Source organism: Panicum virgatum, chromosome 9N (assembly GCF_016808335.1).
Source record: "Panicum virgatum strain AP13 chromosome 9N, P.virgatum_v5, whole genome shotgun sequence".
NCBI classification, from domain to species: Eukaryota; Viridiplantae; Streptophyta; class Magnoliopsida; order Poales; family Poaceae; genus Panicum; species Panicum virgatum.
The window spans coordinates 10800619-10825056 of NC_053153.1; the positions used below are offsets into that span (position 1 = coordinate 10800619).

Below are 24438 nucleotides of genomic sequence, written 5' to 3' on the forward strand. Positions count from 1 at the left end.
ACAACTACTGGTATAGAAACTCATGATACCTAAGGGTTATGCATCTAAGGTTCCATTCAACTCCTATACTCTAATGCACAAGAAATACATATATCTATAATTAATGTTGTATAATTTGAAATATGGGTTATGCACCGGAGCTTGCCTTCGGGCTGCTGCTGCTCAGAGCTGGGGTCAGACGGGCCTTGGGCCGGTTTCTCACGCCTCTCCTCCTGGGTTTGCTCCGGCTGCTCCTGTGGTGCCGTAATCACCTCATACACAACGTTCTCAACTGCGGATGCTACACGAATACATATGAAATGATTGAGTGCAACTCAAACTATATAATCACTATACCCAAAAATGAAATATCCTGCGGACTGTCCGCAACTAAATGGCGGACCATCTGCAGTTCAACTTCGCAGACCCACCAGAACCCCCAACGTCTCTGGATAATGTCACAGAACAGTCCAAATAATACCAATCAAGTGCAGTAATTGACACTTAACCTCAACCCAGAATTACTGCACTCAACCAGTGCACTCAGATCGCCTGCTGTAACCAGGATCGATTACACAGGAACTCTCGCCAAAAGACGAGCACAGATGATTACCGGCAAAAAAAAAATTTTAAGGCAACTTACAACCCGAGTTTAACAGAAGCACCAACTTAATCTACAGCAAGCGTTTATGAGCTAGTTTTACAATTCAAACCTCAGAGTTCAAACGCACCGGAAAGTAATTTAGAGTTTAAAACAAACTTCAAATTACAATACGATAGATAACGTCGACGACAGAAGACGAGCTTCACATCTTGCCCACTGATGTGAGGCTCACCTGCCCGAACTTCGCGGAGAAGACGGGACCCACTCGACTGACCAACCCGGAGGAAGTGGTTGACCGATCCACGAGGCGCAGATCTCCTCGAAGTCCTCCGGAACGCATCCTGCTAAAAAAATATAATACAACAAGCCTGAGTATTCTAATACTTAGCAAGACTTACCCGTCCATGGGTATACTTAGCCCATTATTTAGACATGCAAAGCTGTTTGGCTCTGGAGTTGATTTGCAGAAAAGCTGCTAATATTGGATCCTTACTTTCAATATTTTAGTGCCAATTGAGTTGACCGCTATAACTTAGGTTTGCCTAGTTCTCTAGAGCATACATGGCTGATCACATTAATCTTTAGCAACATACAACTCCATTTTTCCATTCCAATCTCATTCCACTTCTTTACTACGATGCGACGAAGTGACCAAGGTTCTCATAACCGCGAGTCACGGCGAATCGATCTGATTTAACCTTGCAAGGTGGACCTAACACACACGTCACATATAGGCCCCGTCGGATCCTACGTGGCAACCCTTCACATATGCACACCGAACAGCCGAACTGCCCTGCGACCCGGGACTGCTAGCCCCACCGATACCAACGAAGGGTCAGCCATGAGTTTGTATACTAGCTCCACTGGTGAAGACAGTATCAAGTCCGCCTACCGGTGCACATATGGTACTGAGCTTACCGGTTTCGACTACCTCCTACTTTCGGCATGTGGTTAGTACTGTTCAAACTTGGTCAGCACGGCCAGCAATGGTATGGTCCTCAATCGACACAGGCGGAGACTCAACTTTCCTTTATTCCATGGTCATGTCCAACTTTCTCTCCGCCCGGTCTCCATTTCCATTCTCATAGCATTATTTCTCATATAACTATCTGAAGTAACAACCCTATATCTCGCGGGTGACAGGAAATCACCCGTCTTCTACCGAGTTTACTTAAGCATAGCAGTGCTAGCGATAACTGAACTAGTAAAGACACTGGGTATCCAAGATTATGCATCTATGGTTCCAATCAATTCCTTGAACGTAAATGCACAATACTTTAAATATAACATGGAGTAATTAAAATAAGAGTCATGCTCCGGGGCTTGCCTTGCCAATCAGCAGGGTTAACGACTTCTGGATCTGGCTCGACGGCTGCTTCGGCTTGCGGTTCTTGCATCGGCTCAGCGACCAACTCGTAGACGGCTTCGCTCGTGACGTCTACACGTATGAAAAAGGATGCCATGCAATAATTAAAATGGTGCAATGAAATGACACAAGTGTTCATGATGCAATGATAACACCGAAAGAAGATTATTTGGCAACGCAAAAAGGAAAACTGCGGCTAGGAGTGAAACACGTGCAGGAACTCAACGTACCGACAAGAATAAATCAACAAAATTTTACTAGCATGAAAATACTTGGATATCACATGCAAGAAAAATTTATAAACTTTTGTTGCAAAAAGAAGACATTTATTTTTGCCCTAGTAAAATAAACTGAACAACAATAGATCCACAAACATGAACATAGGCTATGCACCTGAAAATTTTTCAGTGAACTACACATACAAAAATTAATTTACTAAATAAATTTCCTAATTTTTAGAGCACCCAAACAGCAGGGACAATTTAAAGTAGCTTACGCACAAACCAAAATTTTAGCAGGGGCAAAAATGACAATTCGCATGCATGAGTATTTTTCCTCTGAAGATCTTAACTTAAGAAACCCAATAAAATTTAGTTTGCATTTTTCGCATTTTTTTGTGAATTGTTATGCATTTATTAAATTTCAGCTGAAATAACAATTTCTTGAAACAAAACAAAACAAAAAGGGGGGCTGACAGCCGGGCCCCACATGCCAGTGGGAGCCCAGCTCCCAGCGCCCTCCTCCCCTGTTTTCGCCGCGCCATGGCCGGCGCTTGGCCAGGCGGGCTCGCGGCGGCTCTGGCCTCCGCCGGCGGTGGCCGGCCGGCGGCGCGGCTCGGCCGGACCGCGGCCAGGGCGGCCGGGATGCGGGGCGCGCGTGAGGCAGGAGCAGAGGGAGGCTGGAAGGTGGAGCTCGACGGGAGGGGGGCGAAGCTCGGGCGGCAACAATGGCGGCCGCGGTGGTGCAAGGCCGAATCGGCCGGGAAGGGGGTCGGTCAGGCTCGGGGAAGAGGCGGAGGAGATCCGGGGTGAGGTGGGGCGGCTTGGGGCGCTCTGAATCGAAGCGGGGGTGGCGGGTTTGGTCAGAGGAACGCTGGCGATGGGCTCTGCTCGTCTCGGCTCGGCGTGAGCACGAGGAAGACGATGAAGGGAGGAAAAAACGGAGACGGCACCAAGACGGGATAAGCTCGAGCTCGCTCGGCGGTCGATTGTCGCGACGGCCGACGCGTGGAGGAGGCGCGCCGACGGCCACAGTCGCCGGCATGGGCGCGGGGCGACACCGTGGCGAGCACAGGAGCACAACAGTGGAGTTCAATGAATTTTGACCGATTTTTGCTCATGTTTGACCGTCCGAAACTCAAACTTTGGTATAGAAACTTGAAATTTGGCCAAAATAAAAGTTGTAGAGGAGGAGAAGATCTACAACTTTGCTTTTGTGCGTAAGTTGATTTGAGGCTCGGATCAAAAAGAAAAACGAGAGCGAACGTAGCTAAGTCGAAAGAAACTATGCGAACTCGATTAATGCTAATGACGGTGATTAACCCTGATTAGCGACTAAACACAAGATCAGCACCAAAAATTAACACCGGGTGTTACAGAGAATTTCTAGACTGACTGGCGGACTGTTCGCGCCCTAGTAGCGGACTGTCCGCAACACACTTTTGCAATCCCCCCAAAACCAACTACTTCTCTAGACAAATTTCAAATCTATACTGCGGACTGTCCGCTCTCAAACAGCGGACCGTCCGCAGTTTAACTCCGCAAAACCACCAGAGGCAACAACGCATCTGGACAAATTTTAAACTCTACTGCGGACCGTCTGACCCTTCTTGGCGGACCATCCGCAGTTTAGCTCTGTCAATCCACCAGAGACGACAACGTCTCTGGACAAAATTCTAGACTCTACGGCGGACTGTCCGCTCTCCAATAGCGGACCGTCCGCAGTTCAATTCTGCGAAACCATCAGAGACAACAACGTCTCTGGACAACTTCTAACCTGACCTACGGACTGTCCGGCCCTCCTAGGCGGACCGTCCGCAGTTCATATCTTTTGACACCGCGCGCTGCCACCAGTGATGCCGGCGCGGCAGCGCGGCGCGCCGTTCCCGCCGACGGTGGCCCGACCGACGGCGAGGATAGCACTACACCATCTACTGAATGAGGCGCACACGGACATGGGTGATGCACGCGAAGAACTCAAGCCTAACCTAGTCGGCGACGTGCGGCCCGTGGCGGTCAAAACGACATCGTCGTGAACGTGCTTGGAAACAACAAGAACGTGGAGGAACGAGGGGAGCATGAGCATTATAGACTCACTTACAATCGATTTGAGCCCTTGGGCGAAGTAAACGGTGCTCGGACGATGGAGTTCCACGGTGAGGTCGAGTTTGGACCAAACTAAGACCGACGGCCGGGGAATCCGAGATTCCCGGCGAGGTAGGGGTCGTGGCTATGGTTTGAGGGATTGAGGAGGAAGCTAGGGAGGTGGTCGAGCTCTGGGTGCGATGGATTTGAAATCCATGGAGGGGAGCTCGCGAAATCGGCCGGCGAACGGGGAGGGCGCTCAAGCGTCGCCCATGGCGTCGGGAGGGAGAGGGAGAGTGAACCAAGAGAGAGAGAGGGAGTGGGCGCGGGTGGGTGAGGAGGATAGTGCTCGCCTTCAATGCAGTGTACGGGGTGGCCGGGGAAGGCTCGATGGCCGACACGTGGCGGCGACCAACGATCCTCGGTCACGGAGCAGGTGAAACAGAACCGTCACTGACCGTCCGCCGTCCCCAAGCGGATTGTCCGCTAGGCGTGGTGTTACACGTTCTCCTGCCCGTCCATGTCCTTCGCGAGAGGAGCTTTCTCAAGCTGAAATGTCAGCAGCCTCTAGATCGATGTGGACAAGCAGACCGCACACTGAAGATCCGGCTTTTCAGAGATAAGTTTGTGGATATATACGGACATGGTTGGTTGAAATTGGTTTCAGATCTTTATGCAAACAGCTGGTCTGAATTCTACTACTTGCATGCAGCGATGAAACTGACTCTCTCGGCATGCTCTTGTCCACGGTTCTTTCTGAACCCAAGGCAGGATCACTGCCACTTCACATATGAGAACAAGTGAGAAACGAGGCCACGCCGTACAACTCTTGGTTATTAAGAAAAACTGGGCAAAAAGCAATCGAGATACTTCATGACATAGGATAGAAAGAGCAATGACAACTAACCAGGCTGTGATATTTATCAATACGCTGTTCCTGTAGAGAACAACAGGCCTAGACAGATAACCCGACGGTACAGACTACAGAGTGTTTACAAACAGGCAGAACGAGCGACGTGAAGCTTATTGTCTTTCACTGAACCTGAATGGGGTAACATGTTACATGGTGCGCAGGCAAATCAACAGAGTCCTCGATACTTTATTGCAACTCTATGCGCAGTTTGGATGAATTACACAATTTCCTGTGAAGGTTCCTCACTTCTGCATCCCATGCAGTCATGCTACTCAACTCAAGCTGTACATTGCAATGCACATCTGTTACATGATGGCACATCTATGAGGCAGCCCTTTCTGCTCTACTCTTTGGTCTTCATTACCTGCAGAGAAGAAACGAAACTAAGAATGCAGGGGCAATATATAGAGAATTGTCACAAACACTTAACCTCATAAATTTACCCCGCGGGTTTCCGTAACTAAATAATACTGATTACAGCGCATGATGAAGAAGATTGCTTATGACCATGAGTACTAGATTCCTGTTTTTGGCCTTGCTGCCAGCTGCTGGCTTGACAAGTGAACTATGTTGTGGCTTCACAAGCTACTCTTGACAAGGATTTCAGATATTCAAGGTAGATCCCTTCATGTAGTTAGGTTCAGTAGCATTCTCACGTATCAGCTATTGAAATAATGATAAGGGAAAAAAACAACCTTCTTGAGGCTGGTGCAGCCTGCGATTCTGAGGAGTTGACATCTCCCTTTTTAAGCTGGTTAGGATGTCCTCCATTGTATGTTCCCTTTGCCAGTTTCCAAGCATAGGAAATAGACTTGGTTCAACCTAGAAAAGCTACTAGTTAAGTACTAGGCCTAACATCATTAAAAACAGCCTCATAGGTTGGCACGAATGAAAATAAATGTATGAGTACCAATCCAGTTTCTTTGTTCACACATGTCATATTGATTCGAGTCTGAAATCGAACAGTTGGTGGTTTATCTGGATAATCTGTATCACAGAAAAGCTTTAATTGATAGATTCGTCCCTCGTGAACAGTCTGCAAGAAAAATGCAGTAAGTCCTCAGGTTTGAGCATAATAAAGCAAATGTAATGTATGTATCCAGTTATGGGTATTTATGCAGCATACATTGGGAGGGCCAATGATAGTTCCTGTCCAGGACCGCATATAAATGTCATCAGCATCATCCATCCCATAGCTCACTGTTCCATCACCAATGCCCTTCTCACCACGTTCTAGTTCTTCTAGCAGCCTGAAGTTTCTGGGAACTGCAGAAAACATAGTACAACAAAGTATGAACTAAATTATTATTAGGTGACTAGCAACATGCTTAGCGGATATTCTGAATCAAAATTTCATCATTCTTGTGGATGAAATAATTTTCGTAATTTACTGGAATGTCATCAGCTACCCGTGAGACTTCAAAATCTCTAGAACAATCCATATGTCGATTTCTATAACATAAGGAATGCCAGATATAAGGCATTGTACCAAGCCTGCTTTATGTGCGGAAGAGCATATTCCAATACATTTTGAGGAACTATGCCAGTTTCCAAAACAATTCATACTGTATATTTCTAAAAAATTAGAGAATAGCAAGAACTGAAGTATCAATTCATTATACTGGGCCTGTTTTATGTAGGGAATATCATATTCATACCTTTTGAGGAATGGTGCCATAAATACACAAATAAAACAATGGTGAACTATTGATGCAAGAAGGCTGAGTGTCCAATAGCCGCAAGCCCGCAACTTTAATAAACCACAAGAAACATTATCTATACTTGCGGAGGCATTAAAGCTAGAAAATATCCCTTCTTTCCTTGCCCTCACTATTTCGAAGGAATCATTTTGTGAGAGTGAGAGCCAAATGACTAAATTTAGTATCACAAATACCACTTTACATTTGGGGCAACATAGAAGAGTTTTTTTGTCAGATTATAAACAGGTGGCAGATAGTTATTTTTTAAGCCAAATAGAATTTGTAGCTACTCTAAGATGAAGATGAAGGGCCAATCATATAATCCCCAATCAACTTATGAGTGCACATCGAATAATCTCAGACTTCCAACAACTTAAACATAAGCCATCTGAAACAAAGTAGTTGGGGGCAGTGGGGCTTTGAGTGGAGAATGAATTTAAACATTCCAAATAAGCCACATAAAAGGCTGCTAAACATATTTCAACTCTAATTATGTAATATGTGAAATCAACATTGCTGTCATAGCAGGCTGACAGATTATGATAAGATACCTTCGGTCGGCCATAGCAGGCTGACAGATTATGATAAGATACTATCAAGGACTATGTTGTTAAGAGTAATGGAAGACTAGGTCAACCATGAACACATGACATGGAGCTAATTTTGATAGGACTCATGCTTGATAACTATCAGCTAGTAAGTATAGTTGTGAAATTGTGATACTGGTTTAAAAGAAGACTATAGACTAGGACCATTGAATTGATCACCCCACCCCCTCCTACGAAAGCATGTGCACACACAATTTTGAATTACTTTGACCACTTTAATTGAAGACACCCAAATCAACAACCCTACAGCAAGATGTATTCATGCTATGTCACTATACTTGTCCTACTAGTATGTTCAACAATCCACTGCTAGTTAATGTCTATCTATTACTGTTGGCAAGCAAAAGTGGATACTATCTGTAAATCTTTGAGCAAGATCACAGAGGCTCTTCTATGTACGTAAGGCCACAGATCAACTCAATATGCACTAGGTTCAGGAAAACCGATTAATCATGGTGAGTTGCGGATTGGTGCAGTTTCCATCAAGGAATGGCAAACCAAAAGAAAAAGAAGAAGGAAAATGATATGTCAGCTAAGGGTAGGACTAACAAGTAGATAAAGCTCAATATGGGAATCGGGTATCACTGCCAAGAAGGCCTCCAAGCCACATGGAAGAAAATTTTACAAATGGATCCTATTTATTAATTCTTAAGGAAACCATTAGTAGTAATTTTCAACTCATTCCTTTAGAATGTGGAGAATTATATTTTGGTTATCAGGGGCATGCTGGTCAGAAATAGCTAACCATAACTCATTCCGAAACCATTAGTGTAGACTCATAAGGATTTATTATCACAAGATTACTATACAAATGGTCCCAAATTCGGTGCCAATTAACAGATTGCACTTATGGATTAATGGATTACATGTTACAAGTACCCAAATGAATATATAATTCAACTTTTCAGAAATTTTTACAAACAAAAAATAAAAAAATATCAGACTACAAAGCCATTTCATGAGTAATGATTTCCAAGAAAAGATGAGTGTGACTGCTCAACAAAAATGATATGGCCCCCTCCAAATCCTGAGCCAACACACCCATCTAGAGTTGGACCAATAATCAAAGAATCGAACCTTTTTGCTTATCCACGAAGAAACAAGCCTTCCAAGTATCAACCAAACACACATCATAATGATCATATTTAGAAGGAATGGTCAATTGGGCCTCACCAGCAACTACAGGGAGATGCTAAATTTACCCTAACATTCCATTGTCGCACTACAATCCCAACCCAAAGTAAAATCCTTGTTCCAAGAAACTATAGTTTGCACAATAGTTTCTTACACCACATGGCGATAGAAATGGTGACCTTGCATCACCTAAAGTTGCGGCCAAAGCAAACTTCACATGGCGTGAATCCGAGGCATTGCCGGATCGGGTTCACTCAGCAACCCCGGGTGACCCTGAGCCCAATCCCGCCCAGCTCCCTGCTCCCTTGCTCGAAGCACGCCCAAATCCGATCAGGAATCCAAAAGCCATGACCTTTTGGCACACAGATCCCACCTCGTCACTTAAATCACCAGCCCGAGTAACAACAATCCCACTATATACAACAAGGCACCTCGAGAGGAATGATGAACAGAGACTGCTACTCACCGACGACCGTTGCCGACGGTCCCTCGGACCCCATCGCGAGCCCCTCCGCTTCCTCCAGCTCCGCTTGCTGCAACGGCGATTTCCTGAGATGGGAGGAGTGGAGGACGCGTACTGGAGCCGAAGGGCGGTGTTGGTGCCAAACCGAGGAGAGAAGACAAGGAATATTCGAAGCCCCGCGTGAGGTCGTCTTCCAATTCCAAGGGTGGCCGAGAGGAAGACGAAAGAAGTGAGAGCACAGAGCAGCTCCAGAAACGGAACTGCTCCAGAAAGGAAAAGGAATACAACTGGCAAGGGGGCGGCGGCACAAGACAGAGAGAAGCGAAGAATAAGTGGAGCAGTTTAAGAGGACAGTTTGCTCCAACCTGTCAGCCTTTTGTCTATTTTCAGCAAAGTTTTTACCTATTAATCAGTACTAGATCACTTTGTATTTTGCATTTTTGTGTTTTTGCAAGAGAATTTTTAATATTTAAAGTATTAAATGTAGACTAATTACAAAACTAATTACAGATTTCGTTTGTAAACTACGAGACGAATCTAATGAGCCTAATTAATCCATCATTAGAGTACGTTTACTGTAGCACTACTGTAGTAATTTAGTATCTAATCACGTCATAATTAGGCTCATTAGATTCGTCTCGCGATTTACATTACATTTGTGTAATGCGATTTATTTTTTGACTACATTTAGTACACCATGCAAATGATTTACAAAAATTTTACATATTGTGTTTTGGGATCTAAACAAGACCTAAATAACATGTCTAAATTCCCTTCCAAGCTCTCGCAGGATCCTGTCAACAATTGGCAGAAATGGTTCCATTTTGCTATGGGTCCGGGGCTGGCCGTGATTTTGGTGATGCTCATTATTTGGTTACTGCTATTTGAGGTGTGTTTAGTTCATTTTGCAAAAATGTGTAAAGATGTAAACAGGACATTTGAAGTACTAAATGAAGTCTATTTGCAAAACTTTTTGCATAGATGGGTTGTAAATCGCGAGACGAATCTAATGATGCTAATTAATCCATGTTTAATCAATAATTAGCGGATGGTTACTGTAGCATCACTATTGCAAATCATGGATAAAGTAGGCTCATTAGATTCGTCTCGCGATTTACAGTCCATCCATGCAAAAAGTTTTGTAAATAGACTTCATTTAGTGTTTCAAATTAGCAAAATTTTGTTTCACTTTAATGTGTTTACGACTTTTTTGCGTTTACATGTAAAGATGCCTTGGTCTGCTTTTACGCCAACTACTACCTGAATTCAGAACCTCTACCAAGATGTACCTAGGCGATGGCAAGATGGTCAATTGGTCAGCTTTTGGTTGACCACTGGATTGATCACCAGCCCCTAGCTGAGCTGCTCCCGGCCTTGTACTCCTGCCGGCCACCCAACATCACGGTTTTGGACTCAAGGTTGGGTGATCAGTGGGAGCTTTTTCTACACCCGAGGTTGAGCTCCGTTTGCTATAGCTGAGCGCCAGCTGCTGCTGCATGCTCGCCCTTTTCTGATGTACAGCCCCTCCCCCCCGCCCGGGATGTGGGATGTCCTGATCGTCGTGGCATTGGGACGCTTGCTGTGGCTGATTCACCGTGATCGGCTACCCACTGCAGCCATGCTCACGAGCCGCAACGTTATTGAATTGGATCTCTGAGCATAGTGCGGTGCCGTGGAGGATCAATCTCATCTGCTTCTATGATGTCCTCGTGCCAAGATCATCTGGTGCCGCCTGGGGTGGGATGCTGCTCCACACCCTTTTATTTTGTAGCATCAGCTTGGAGCAAATTCCATTAGTTGTTCTTTTATGAAAATCTGTAGAAACCACGACAAAAAAGTTGTCTAAATTCACCAAAAAATCACACATATAGATGATATAATGATACACAATCTTGTAAAATATTTTGTCCAAACTCAACTTTTGTTTGTGACTTGTGGAATATAAAAATAACAAATTTCTAACAAATCATCTAGACAAGTTTCTGACTTGAAATTTGTTACCATCTGTCCATCTTGCTTTTACTTCACAAAGCTAGAGACTTGGAACTCATACTCACGAGACCTTTTCTTTGTACTCACGTCTTCAAGCAACCAAGCTTACTCCGTGGGAAAAAATGTATTCCCTCCGCTCCAAATTATAAGTCATTTCAAGAATTTTAGAGAGACAAAATTTTTCAAATTTGACCAAATTTATATAACAAAATAATAACATTTATGATACCAATTAGGAATCATTAGTCTTTGTTAGATATATTTTTTTAGTATACCTATTTGGTGTCATAAATTTTTGTGCTTCTTTCTATAATTTTGGTCAAACTATGAGATGGTTTGACTCTCCAAGATTCTTGGAATGACTTATAATTTGGAACAAAGGGAGTATTTGCAAGGCATATTATTGTTGGTGATATGCCCAAGAGCCCATCATCACAATACGGTTTAAAGGCCCAAGAGGATATTGATCCAAGAGGAATTAGAGTTACTAATGGGCCTATGAGATGGAAGCTCATTAGTACGCCCTATATATATATGAGGGAGGGGGGCGACACAACCATGTGAGCCGCACCACCTCCCTAGCCCCCCCCTCTCGGCCGCCGCCCTTGCCGTGCGTGCGGTGCTAGCACACCGACGCCCGGCGTTTCATCCCCGTACGTGTGGACTCCATAGAGGCGCTGCTGCGACTGCTGCGCTGATCGGCTGTTGGGATCAAGTACGAGGAGCTCGGTTCGTGGGACGTGATCGACTACTTCCTCTACATCGACGCGCGACTTCTTCCGCTGTGCTGCGCGTCTAGTGGTAACGATCTATGATCTTCTACTCGCAAGCATCTTGGGTATATGCGGTAGTGATACTAGCGTAGCCTACCCGTTTACCTACAATTATTCCACATGCCAGTTACTTTGCTATTGCCGGTGCACTAAGCAGCATCCAGCGGAACAAGAAAATGGCACTCTGCAGCTCAATCACACCCATAAACCCATAGCAAAATCATAGCATGCGACTGGGCAGTACATAACGGAACTCCAAAACATATTGGTCTCGAGTGAGCTTTTACTTTCTACTTTTTTTGCCTAAATTTTAGTAACTCTTAAAGATGCAAATTTTACATAGGGGCATCCACAAATCACACCCATTACAAATTTGGTTATGCTTTCTCCAGATTTTTATTATTAGCTCCGCCTGAAAACCATGAGGCAATATCATCATCAGAATCAACCAACTCCATGCTTCTAGGAAGACGAACAGACCTAAAAGGTCGACTGCATTCTTGTGATTCCTTTGTTAGTAGGCCTTTGTTTCTCCTGGACATTTCATCCTTCCATTTCTCCCTTGCAAGAGGATCTTGGGAAGTAGCAGTCTTGCCACCAGTAATGGGAAAACTCTCAAGGAATTTGTAGTCCTGTAGCGGGAGCAAATTGTTAGCCTTGCTATCATCACTTTCATTGTCACTCCAGAAATCTGAATCTTCATCAGATGGATCATTCTTCTTTGGAATTTGCCAATTCTTCAATTGGACGCCATCTTGAACAAATGAAATAGAGGGATTCCTACTATGCTCTAAATCATGACTTGATTCGATACTATCTTGACTGTTCAGAGATTTTGGTCTTTTCCAACAACATTTCAAGCAGAATGCATTCCTCTTGAAGTTCACATAGTTACACCTGTTGTTGAACATTTAGCATATAATTACCTTCCATATTCTGACAAATACTAGAAGTTAACATTATGGTAGGGAAAGGATAGTCATACATTTGAAACTTTTTTTTTCTGATTATAAGCTCATACTGGCAGTAGGCACCAAAACAATTCAATGGATAAGCAGATATAATAGCATAGTGGAAATAGGCACTCACGATACACATTCCCATTCTCCTGGATTGAGCAAACGGTTTGTTGGTTTCTCATGGCATTGCAAGCATCTTGTATTCTTTGCAAAATTCAAAAAATTGCACCTAAAAATGTAAGGTCAGTACAAGAGAGAAAAAGTAATTGCAGGAGATCCTGGAGCTAAGCAAGCTCACTTTTTGCATATCCAGTCACCCTTTTTGAGAGGTAGATGCTCTTGGTCTTCATGCAACAACTGATACCTCTCTTGGAATTCTCCATCACAGCGCAAACATTTGATATTCTTTGCAAAGTTCAGGAAGTCACATCTGACAACAATTGAAAGGCATTGTAACGGAGTGGATAGGTTAGTCTTATAGAACACAAATATTATCTTTTCAAACATACTTGGGACAATTCCAATCACCCTGCTTCCTGGGTAAAACTGATTGACCTTTGCACTGTCCAGATTTAGCTGTGCTGGGACCAGGTCCCCTAGAATCGACCTCAACAACCTCATTTAGTAGGCTCTTTATTGATTCCTTGGCAGTTTTGTTCAGGCATGCTCTGTTCTCTACATTGTCAGTAATAACATCAAGACCATAAGTCAAAAGGATGCGCATAACATCCACAGTCCTTCCAACTTCTTCTTTCCGGGCCTTTACATATGCCCTCTCGCAACTTCCTCTTAAATTGCATTGACTGCAAACCTGTCAGGATAAGCTAATGCTACATAAATTAATGTCACAGAATTAAAGCACTCAAACTTTCAAGCATAGATAAAAGTACTGATCCAATGGGTTTGGAAAACCAGACTGCATCAGCAGCAGGCCAAGTGAACTTCCCCCTCGCCACAAAGAAATATGATCGTTGATTAATTTCATTAACTACCTCTCAAGTACGGAGTGTAAAATCCATATTGCAAACATTTTATACATGCTATCACCAGTGTGCAATGGATTTTAGTGAAAGAAGGGTTACTGATGAGTTCAAATAGGTGATCCATTTTATTCCTTCACAACATATTTTTGCAGTCAACTATTTCAAACATGCAATTGAAAAACAAACATATTAAGATCACATACAGTTATATTATCATTACTCGTGCCTAATAACTTGTGCATGTGCTTAGTTTTCTAGGCCTTTTTGTGTGTCTAATTCCAGTATCGACACGTAGATCCTACCCAAGAATTTGTGTTTATATTCCGAATAGGCTGAATAGCCATTTTCATCCCCCCAACTTTGCCAAAGGCTCATATTTGTCCCTCAACTATCAGACCAACCATTTTAGTCCTCCAACTTTTCTTTTGGGCGTTCTCAAACTTCTGTATTTCCGTTTCTTGGAATGGAAATGGGGGATGGCCTCGATTAAAAAAAAAAACTTTTCTTTTGGGCTCAGATTTGTCCCTTGTCTAATGTGGCATGCCATGTTATTAGCCTACTCTGTGATTTGAATTGACAAATCTCCCTAACCAGCAGACATGAATTGACAAGATTTTTTTATCAGTTCATATATTTTTGGAGCAAATTTCATAAACCACGTGTACATGTGATATGGTAAAAGAAAATGACATAAAATTCTTTACTAGCACTAATGATGGATTTGTTGTGCATATTAGCATGGCAGATCAGCTAAATGGCCAGGCAGGAAGGTGACACAGGGGGCAAGAGACGAACAAGCATGGGGAATATTAAGGATGGTAGACGGGTCCTTTTACATTTGAACATGGCCAACATAAAACCTAGTGACTCATTGCTGATTAGACTGGTTGGACGAGGGGTGAAATTGACCCCAAACACTGGAAAGGTTGGTTTAAGCTGAGGGATGAATTTGAGCATTGGGGCAAAGTTGAAGGGAAAAAATGACTATTCCATGAACATTATAAGTGCAAGGTACTTTTTAAATTGATGGGAAATGAAAAACGTGCTGCAACCAGATAACTTTTCAATAAATAGTTCCATGTAATTACCTCTCCTTCATCAAGGCCTACATAAGCCCGCAATCGCTTCCCAGAATTTACAACCTTCCTGTCAATGCTGGGGCAACCACATCGCAAGGCGACCTGAATATCCCATCTTGATATATGCCTGCAACAAAAGGCTTTCAACTTTAGCTGCAGTGCATCCATTTAAGTCCTTTAGTTGAAAGATGGGACTCACGAAAGAAATGATAACATTACTACTTTGCAAGCTGAAATGTCTTGCAATTGCACACATCACTATAGTGATAGACTGGTAATTTGTGCACCATATGCTTTCCCTGGTTACTAACCCAAAAATGTCACTATTAAGGCAGCATTGCTCCTGAAAGTTGCTACTGAAATGCGCATGATCAATTTAGCACATCTTAGGGGCACACGTTGTTAGCCAAAATGCTGCAAAAACTGCCAAAATGTGTACCAATATGGTAATAAACCACCTTGCATGCACCACCGGAGTGCCTGACGAAGAACTAGGAGGCGAAGCAAATAGCTATCACATTTCCACAGACACCTCGCGTGCAGCTGAAACCATAGCTCCCAACAGAGACAATGGCCTCAATCCGCACACCAACCCAGGCCACGAACTCAACCTCAGCAAGATTCCTCCGAGATAAGCCACTTCACCTGATGAGCTCAGGCCGCTCGCGCCCAAAACGGAGGCAGGCGGTGCGGACAGCGTTGGCGTCCTTAGGAGACGGCGAGCTGGCGGCGAAGGCGGAGGGATCGACTTTGCCCCGCCGGAGGAGGAGCTCCATCAGCGCAACCCACTCCGGCCACGGATGCGCTATGTCCACGGCGGCTGGTGCGCCTCCGGCCTGAGCAAGACCGCTTCTTGGCTTTTCTGTCACCTGGCATTGGTCGTTAGGTGGAGGTCGTGATGGTGGTTTATGGGATGACGAGAGGGAAAGGTCGTCGAGCTCGGAGCGGAGGAAGGCGAGCTTTGAGTCAGGCCGGGGAGGCGCGCTGTGGTCCGAGAGCCGCCGGAGCGCCGGCGCGGCGGCCGCGGTGGCGAGACGGCGGTGCATTGCTTGCAGAGGTCCAAAACTGCGTCGGGCTCCGGCCGGTTTCAAGTTGCCCAACTATGCGGACTGCGTCGGCCTCCGGGCCGGCCCAATTTAGTAAACTAGGCCATGTTTGGCCCAACTAAAGTTCTAGAGAGGGTTTTTTTTCTTTTTTTATATTTAAAAATAAAAAAATTAAAAATATATGACGGTTTGGGAATATTTCAAAAAATAGGGGCTTGTCACCCGGTGTGTCGCCCCGTGGCCGGGCGACAGAATCTATCTGTAAAATTTCTTTTTTACAGATAGATCCCTGAGGGAGAGGAGCGCGACAGGAGAGGCCTGTCGCCCCCCCCACTGGGCGACAGGGGGGCTTGTCGCCCCTCCACCAGGCGATGGCCGCTGCTGTCTGCAGCCTACGTGCTTGCCTTGGGCCACGTGAGCGGGAGGACGATGGGACGCGTGCTCCATGCTTGTGGGAGACGACAAGCAAGGAAATTCAATGTTGATTGTGAGTTCGTCATGGAAATCACAATTCAGGGTCTGTTTAGTTCCCAAAATTGTTTCCTAAAATATCACATCGAATGTTTAGACATATGTATAAAGTACTAAATAAAATTTATTTGCAAAATTTTTTGCACGGATGAGTTGTAAATCGCGAGACGAATTTAATGAGCCTACTTAATCCATAATTTGCAACAGTGGTGCTACAGTACCATCCGCTAATTATAGATTAATTAGGCTCATTAGATTTACCTCGCGATTTCCAATCCATCCATGAAAAAAAAATTATAAATAGACTTCCTTTAGTACTCCAAAATAGCAAGATTCCGTTTCAAAAATTTTCTTATCTGTGAGCTAAACAAGATCTCACAATCTGACGACATGCCCGTTGCCCTACTTGCCTTGGGCCACGTGAGCGGGAGGACGATGGGACGCGTGCTCAATGCTTGTGGGAGACGACAAGCAAGGAAATTCAATGCTAATTGTGAGTTCGTCATGGGAATCACAATTTACAATCTGACGAGATGCCCATTGCCCAAGGCAAGCAGGAGGTTGCAGACAGCAGCGGCCCGTCGCCTGGTGGGGGGCGACAGGCCCCCCTGTCGCCCAATGGGGGGGCGACAGGTCCCTCCTTTCGCGCTTCCCTCCTCCAGGGACTTATCTGTAAAAAGAATTTTACAGAAGGGTCCTGTCGCCCGGTGGTGGGGCGACAAGCCCCCATTTTTGAAATATTTCCAAACTGGCATATATTTTTGAATTTTTTTATTTTTAAATATAAAAAAGAAAAAAGGGCTCTAGAGAGCTTGCATAAGGAAAAAGTCTACTATCACAAAAGTTTGATTTTCCTCCTTCAACTACAAAACCGAGTATCCAGCCTCCCCGAACTATCAAAATCGTTTGTTTTACCTCCCTCGGCGGTTTTACAAGCGGTTTTTACATTTTTTCATAGATTTTTTCTTTATCTTTTTTTTACTCAATTGAGATAGCAAACGTGGATAAAAAATCATATTAATTGGCATAGTGGTAGAGAAGAGTAGAGAACACAATTTTGTAACCTTTTGAAGTTGAACTCAAACAAAATTGAAATTTCAAACTTTGAAGAAATAAAGAATTCAAACTTCATTGAACTTTTAAAGCATTAAGATGAGCTCCATCTATGACAAAATTTGAATTGTTTGATACATGTTAGAGGTGCATAATTAAAGATTTTGGGAGTATAGGTTCCGTAGAAAAATTTAAACTTCTTAGAAAGGGTCAAATTTAAGTCAAATATAATTATTTTTATTTATTTACATATTTGATTTATACATATGCAAATTCTTGAGTATATTTTGTACTTATGAAAATAAATAAAATTATAAAATTTTGCTCAAATTTGACCCTTCATAATAAACCTTGCTCTTATACTCACAAAATTCTCTAGTTATTTACCTCTAATATGTGTCATACAATTCAAATTTTGTCCAATATGGAGCTCACTTGATGTCTTAAAAATTAAATAAATTTTCAATTCTTTATTTTTTGAAATTTTAAGTTTCAAATTGTTTTAGGTTTAACTTTGCAAAATTAGGTTCTTCCTACTCTTCTCTATCGCTACGCCAATTTTTATGATTTTTAAACCACATTTGCTGCCTCAATTGAATGGAAAAAGAGATAAGAGAGAAAAATATATGAAAATAAATGTAAAACCGCCTATAAAACTATTGAGGGAGGTAAAACAAACGGTTTTGATAGTTGGGGGAGGGTGGATATCCGGTTTTGCAGTTGAGGGAGGAAAATCAGACTTTTGCGATAATTAAGGGAGGCAAAGTAGACTTTTCCCCTTGCATAATGAAGAATGAACAATTTGCTTATTAGTATTTACTGAGATTTCATTTGCTCAAAAAAATTACTGAGATTTGAATATGCAAGCAACTTTATTCGGCCAAGAAAAACTAAAAAAACTTAATATAAATAAAGTTGGGAACATGGGTAATTCTGTATGATCCAAACTGGAATCATGCTTAGAAAAAATCCATGCATGGTTATAAAATGTTAAAATGAAACAAATATTTATGTCTTTTTTTCACGTTCCAGCTCATCATAGCTAGCTGGGAGTTTGTTTTGAAGACAGTTACAATTTTGAAGATATGAACTGACCATATAATTCAAGACCAGTTGAAACATTATACTGATAACATGTAGCTGGTTCTATCACAGATACTGTAAAATGACAATTGTCATCAAGTCACGGACTAAGCATGCAGCAGCATTGACTTCGTTTTACGTTCAAATCACTCGTCCTTGCTCTGTTCCTCAACACAAGTACACAACACGGATACGATAAATAGACAAGTTGAAATTGGCCCATTACAACTACCATTGTTACTGTCTGATCTCTGAAGCCACATTCTTGGACGCTAAAGTGTACCATTTCAGCAAACACTTCTAAGAGGATAAGATGTCTACCATCTAGTGGTAGAGCTCCTAACTTCACATTCCTGGGCGCAAAAGTGTACCATTTCAACAGAGATACTTGTACTAAGAGGATAAGATGTTTAACATCTAAACTACCAGAAAACAGAACTCCCACTACAGTCGCAACCATCATCACTAAATCACTGAAGCATTGAACATGTGAAAACCAGTCATTGTCAGAATGCTTGTCGCTTCAGCCTGTCCATGAGAAGGTGCGCAACTGATTCGTATCCTTGTTCCCTTGCTGTTGCAATGACAAAGAAAGTGAAAAGGAAGCACAGCATTTGCCACACATATTTAACAGAAGTAGAAACAGAATTACCATTGTATATGGCAATCCCAGTTGGTGGTATCTTCCTCTTCTTCAGACAGAAGGAGCTGCAATGTTGTATGACCAAGGTTACCAAGTAAGCAATGGGAGATATTTTTTCCATGGAAAATTCAACATATCTTGACAGCACCATTTCAGGCCTCTGAATCTCTGGTCCAACGAGGTTGGGGAAGCTCACCTGTTGCATATCCAGAACTTCTTGATACCCTTCTCCTCAATGCAGTGAGGGCACATCCAATCCTTGTTCTTCCTCACCTCTTCCATCTCTGCTAAAGCAGTTTAATTCAGCTAGCAGGCCAATAAAAACCTCCAAGAACAATGGCATTTCTTGACAACATTGAGCATGATACATACAGCCCCAGTTCAACCATGGCATTTCTTGACAACGTCGAGCGAGTTCACTTACCTTCGCCGTACCTAACTTTCAGGCAAGCACGGCAGAGTATCCCATTCGAAGAATGACAAGATGAACAATCCGTCTTTCCTGTCAAATTTACAAGAGTATTGACCATGATCAGACAAGTACACACAAGGACACGATTGGGGAAAAAGGAAGGAGATATGTTCACGGATTCTTCTTTACCTAAGCACGGCTGCTTCAGATCACCTTTCCCGCAGCGCTTGCAGTCCTCCTCGCCGCACAATTTCTTCTGCCTTCGGTCACAGAAGAACGAGTTTTCTCAACTGCTTGCACAAAGACGCTAATCCCGCCCAATAACGCGACCAGAGCACAAAACCGGTCATAAACGCGACCAACACATGTTCGCAATGGTGGGAGATTGCCAGTGTACCTGCAGAAATGGCAACAGATCCCAAGAACAGGGTCGTACACGCCTCCCCTTCCCTTGCTGTCGCATCGCCTCTCCTGAAGCGCCTGCACCCTCTTCTTGTCCACCAACAACGCCAGATTCTCCTCGTCATCGTCATCGTCATCGTCTGTCTCCTCCGCCGCGGCCGCCGCCAACTTACTCAAAGCTCCTACAAGACGACAAAAGAAACTTGTTTGAGTCGTTTCCAATCACATACAACACGGCCAGAATCCAGGGAAGAGCAGCAAATTCGGCAGGCGACCTTTGGGAGGCAGCGCCTTGTGCTGAACAGACTGCCCGTTCAACCGGGCGGAGCGGCGGTTCGTCGACGGGGATCCAGTCGGCGTCGCGGCGGCGAGGCGGATGGAGCGGCGGAGCGGGGTCATGCTCATCGCCCGCGGCCTGGGGGGCTTCCGATTCCGGGGGGTCGCGCTCCCGGCCGCGCGGTTGCTGGAGGCGGAGCAGGCGATGTTGCTGAGCTCCCCCGCGCAGCGGAGCAGGCCGAGCATCTCCATTCGGGCCTGCACACGCGCCAAGAATCAGTGGCGCCGCAAGAAATTCCTCTTCCGGTGGAGATCGGATCTGGGGAAGATGCTTGCGCCTTACCATGTTCTCGGAGATGCGAGCGTCGCGGAGGCACTCGTAGTCGGACTTGGCGCTGAGCCTCCCCATCGCGGCGGCGGCGGCCTTGCCTTGCAAATATTGGCTGATTGGGGACAGGGTCTAGTGGGTGGTGGCTCAGGCGCTCCGCGCTGACCAGCGGTGAGATGTGCGAAGTTTGAATGGCAAAAGGTGAACAAACGGCTCTATTTTATGCTCAGTGTGTGCACTACTGGCAGAACGTTTTTTACCGTCAAAATTTTACCATTTTCCCCAAGACGCTTGAGGTGGATATCCCCCCCCCCCTAATTTTTTTTAAATGCCAAGGAAGGCAGCTAATCCTGATTATTTTCTAGAACTAAAAGCTAAATCATAATTATCAAACCTAGGAAATAATGAATCAGCCACACGCAGGATATGATAATATAGGCCACGTGTCAATGGCATACCATGAGGTAGACCTGATTAATTATGGGTCGGGTCGGGTAAAAAGACCCGCTACTTTTTTAGCCCGTACCCAGCCCGACTTGATTATCGGGCCAATTTTTTTATTAGAGCCCAACTTGAAATATGGTTTGATCGGGTCGGATCAAACACGATTTTTTGTGTACATAATTCTGGTATTTAATCTGTATCTAGCCCATTTTTTGTGTCGGGTCCCAAATTTAAGCTCGAGCTTGGCCCACACATTAATCAGGTTGGATTTCTTTCGAACGGGTTGGATCGGGTTTCGGGTAGCCTGAGATCATGTACCATGAGGCATGAGCTGGGCCCCTCAAAACCACGGAGACAAGGTTTATGGGATTATATCTTGTAACGACCTAGATAGACAAGACAATGAGCATTTACACAAAATATAACTCAATATACTAACGTTTTGTTTTAGCTCATGGCAAGAACATTATCGGATGAATGTGTGATGAAGACATGGCAAAAAAGGCGTCGAATCCTATTTGAAGAAGTTGTTGAATCATAGTACGAAGAAGATGCTGCATAAGCCCTTCGCAATCTGTTTGGAATGTAGCCCTATTTGTTTGAGCTTCTAGGCAGCTTCTCAGTGTAAAAAGATAGAAGATCAAACAAACATCGAACTTCTCACATAGCTAACAGAAAAGTCAAAAGCTCAGAAAAATTAAGTTTATATGTAAAGCTAAAAAAACTTATTTATAGTTTTTTTTACTTCATAAAGTTAAAAGCATAATCTAAGGCTATCGACTCTGTTTGTTTGCCAAGTCATCTGACTTTTGAATTTTCCGAAATCGAGCCTTCAAAATCGTCCATGAGCTCGAACAAACATGACTATTATTAGCTTTTGAGGAGCAAAATGCTTGCAACAGCTTTTCAGAAGAAAAAAAACTCCAAAAATTGCAGCTCAAACAAACATACCCTTAAGAATGTAAATGTAAAACTAAGGAATGGAGGAAAATATACGAATGTGATAGAGTGAAAATAAATAAGGATTTTAAAATATGAGAATAGAAACATATAGGGGTCTTTGGATTGTATGAAAATGATGGAACCTTTCACAAGTGCCCCTATAATACAAATCCCACCGTGTCCACTATAATTAAACTGGGTTTCCATGCTAACTAATACATGAAGGTCACGATCTATCCCTTTCTCCTTTCTCCTCTTCTTGTTTCTTCCCTCTTCCCACAATCCCATCCTTATGATCCCCATACTTTTCTGTTTTTCTAGCTCTCAAGCATTGCCATTTCACTAGACCACGGAAGCAATGAAAAGGGACTGCTATCGTGAAGCCAAAGATTCACGGGGGCAACAACAGTGAGCAACAAGGTAAAACAAAATGTACAGTAGTTGCAGCATTGCAAGGCAGCGCCAGCTCGACCAAACGAAACGCTGCAGGAAATTTTCCTTTGGGTTTATTTGGATGTCTTTTTTCCCTACGTTTTGTGAAGCAACAAAGGCCTTTCCTACGCAACGGGAATCACTTTTCCTCCATTTCAAACAGCAAAACGAGAAAAGTTCCCTGAGGAATCCATTCCCGAATCCATTCGAAGTACTCCGTAGTCCTCTCCAAGCATACCCATTCAATGCTGAAATGCATGACGCGCGTGTGGTGAATGCATTGTAATCCACTCACATTCCAAGCCGCAAGAGTTCAACAGAGACCCGGCAAGAAAATTAAAAGACCATGCTCCAGGAATCGACTTAAACTACACACGGATATTTAGCTGAATATATAGCAGAAGTGTGGTAGGCGAGCACACACCATGCCTGCAAAAGATTAGTCAAAGTGATTGCTATTAGGCTATTAGCAGACGAGCTGGACACGGATAGGGGAAAAATTGGAGAGATCGTCGCTGCTTCTTGTTTTCCCTGAGCGCGGCAAGTTCAGGTCTCATTCCACGCAATCATCCGCGCTGCACGACCTCCTCTGCATTTGATCACACAAACAAATTTTCTCAGCATGCTGTATAGATAATCTAATCCCATGCTTTTTTTTCTCAATAATATAAAACAATGTTTGCAACTAAAAGTTAATGAATAAAAAGAAATAATTAGCTTCAGCAGTAAGTACATACTGAATAAAGTATATATATGGTTGGAGCAATTCAGCAAAGGTGTGAGTACCTGCAGAAATGGCAGTTTCCATAGGAACAGAGTCGTACACGTCCCCCATCCCCTTGCCGTCAGTGTCCATCTGCTCGTCGACGACCGCCGGCGCACCGTGATCGCTCTCCTCCCCCTCTTCTTCCTCTTTCTCCTCCACCACCACAGCCATCGCCTTGCCCAGAACCCCTAGGAGACAACACAAGAAACGCGTTCCCATCTCAGACCACCCGGAACAACCTCCGACGGAGAGGCAGGGAGCGCACGCCACGGCAAACCTGCGAGAGGCAGCGCCTGGTGCTTCACGGCCTGCCCGTTCAGCCGCGGGGAGCGGCGGGGCGGGCCCGTGGCGTACTGCTTGTAGGTGTAGCTGCGGCGCGCGGGGGCGACCATTGCGTTGAGCTCCTCCTTGGCGCAGCGCAGCCCGAGCATCTCAAACCGAGCCTGCACGCCGCACGGGGTTCCCCGAGGATCAGTGGCGCCGCGCGGAACTTCCTCATGCGGTGGGCTGAAATCAAGTACGGGGAACCGGGGAGAAGCGCGCGCCTACCTTGTTCTCGGCGATGCGGGCGTCGCGGAGGCTCTCGTAGTCGGACTCGTTGCCGCGCTTCCCCATGGCGGCGGCGGCGGCCACCGGGCTTGCGAAGTGTTTATTTTTTGGATTGGAGCCTTTGGAGGGCGAGCGGGTTGCTTTGGGGCGATTCGTTTTGATGTGAATGGTAACAACACAGAGATTGGACGAGGCCTCTCTGACATTCTTCCTGGTCACTGACGCGTGGGTCCGGGCCCCCGCGTCAGTGATTGAAGTTCGAGAAATTGGCAGTGCTCCGCGCATTTATTCTAGCCTAGGGTGTCAGTGGATTGTGAAGAGGGGGAAGCTGGCACTGAGGAGAATCGTCATCGTCCTCAACACCTCAACCATTCGACCACTCCCTTTAGAAATTGGGCGGCGTAAGCGATGGGGCTAATCTCCCTCCCGTTGGGCGTGATGGTGCACAGGAGGAGCTCCATGGTGCAGGTTAAGGTAAGCTCTCTGCCAGGACTTCAGAGGGATAGTTCAAGCCTTCAAGGAATCAGGATCAGCTAGCTATATGGTGCAAAATGGAACCATATGAAATCCTCTATTCAGATTATTGTCAGTCAGCCATGCTTCACTGCTTAATTTTTATATGGGCACTGAATAGTAGGGGTGTTAATTGGTGACTCTTAGGTACACATCCAATTGATTTTAATTTGAAAAATAGTATAAAATTTTGAACTAAAGAGGGTCACCAATTAACTCCAC

The 24438-nt window shown here is 44.4% G+C and overlaps 3 protein-coding genes across 4 annotated transcripts; all 3 read right to left on the reverse strand.

The window, feature by feature from the left end:
* Positions 1 to 5138: 5138 nt before the first annotated feature.
* Positions 5139 to 15917, reverse strand: LOC120688700. The gene is made up of 11 exons (XM_039971087.1): positions 15502 to 15917; positions 14866 to 14983; positions 13304 to 13605; positions 13093 to 13224; positions 12925 to 13023; positions 12215 to 12732; positions 9074 to 9472; positions 6292 to 6431; positions 6076 to 6201; positions 5861 to 5987; positions 5139 to 5529 (listed from the first exon to the last, which is right to left on the reverse strand). The coding sequence occupies exons 1-11, from the start codon at positions 15900 to 15902 to the stop codon at positions 5471 to 5473; spliced, it is 2421 nt and encodes an 806-aa protein (XP_039827021.1). The 5' UTR covers positions 15903 to 15917; the 3' UTR covers positions 5139 to 5470.
* Positions 15918 to 18614: 2697 nt separating this feature from the next.
* On the reverse strand, positions 18615 to 20761 carry LOC120692773 (cell division cycle-associated protein 7-like). Its single transcript, XM_039976158.1, has 8 exons — positions 20586 to 20761; positions 20242 to 20500; positions 19962 to 20148; positions 19754 to 19824; positions 19577 to 19654; positions 19349 to 19436; positions 19162 to 19217; positions 18615 to 19083 (listed from the first exon to the last, which is right to left on the reverse strand). The coding sequence occupies exons 1-8, from the start codon at positions 20649 to 20651 to the stop codon at positions 19016 to 19018; spliced, it is 873 nt and encodes a 290-aa protein (XP_039832092.1). The 5' UTR covers positions 20652 to 20761; the 3' UTR covers positions 18615 to 19015.
* A 1668-nt stretch (positions 20762 to 22429) lies between these two features.
* On the reverse strand, positions 22430 to 23831 carry LOC120692774. 2 transcript variants are annotated; one of them, XM_039976160.1, is made up of 5 exons: positions 23704 to 23831; positions 23432 to 23597; positions 23175 to 23342; positions 22920 to 22977; positions 22430 to 22817 (listed from the first exon to the last, which is right to left on the reverse strand). In XM_039976160.1, exons 1-4 carry the CDS (start codon positions 23767 to 23769, stop codon positions 22955 to 22957), a joined length of 423 nt encoding a protein of 140 aa, XP_039832094.1. In that variant the 5' UTR covers positions 23770 to 23831; the 3' UTR covers positions 22430 to 22817; positions 22920 to 22954. The 2 variants fall into 2 exon arrangements, with proteins under 2 accessions (XP_039832094.1, XP_039832093.1); XM_039976159.1 differs by having other exon boundaries at positions 23126 to 23342.
* Positions 23832 to 24438: the final 607 nt, after the last annotated feature.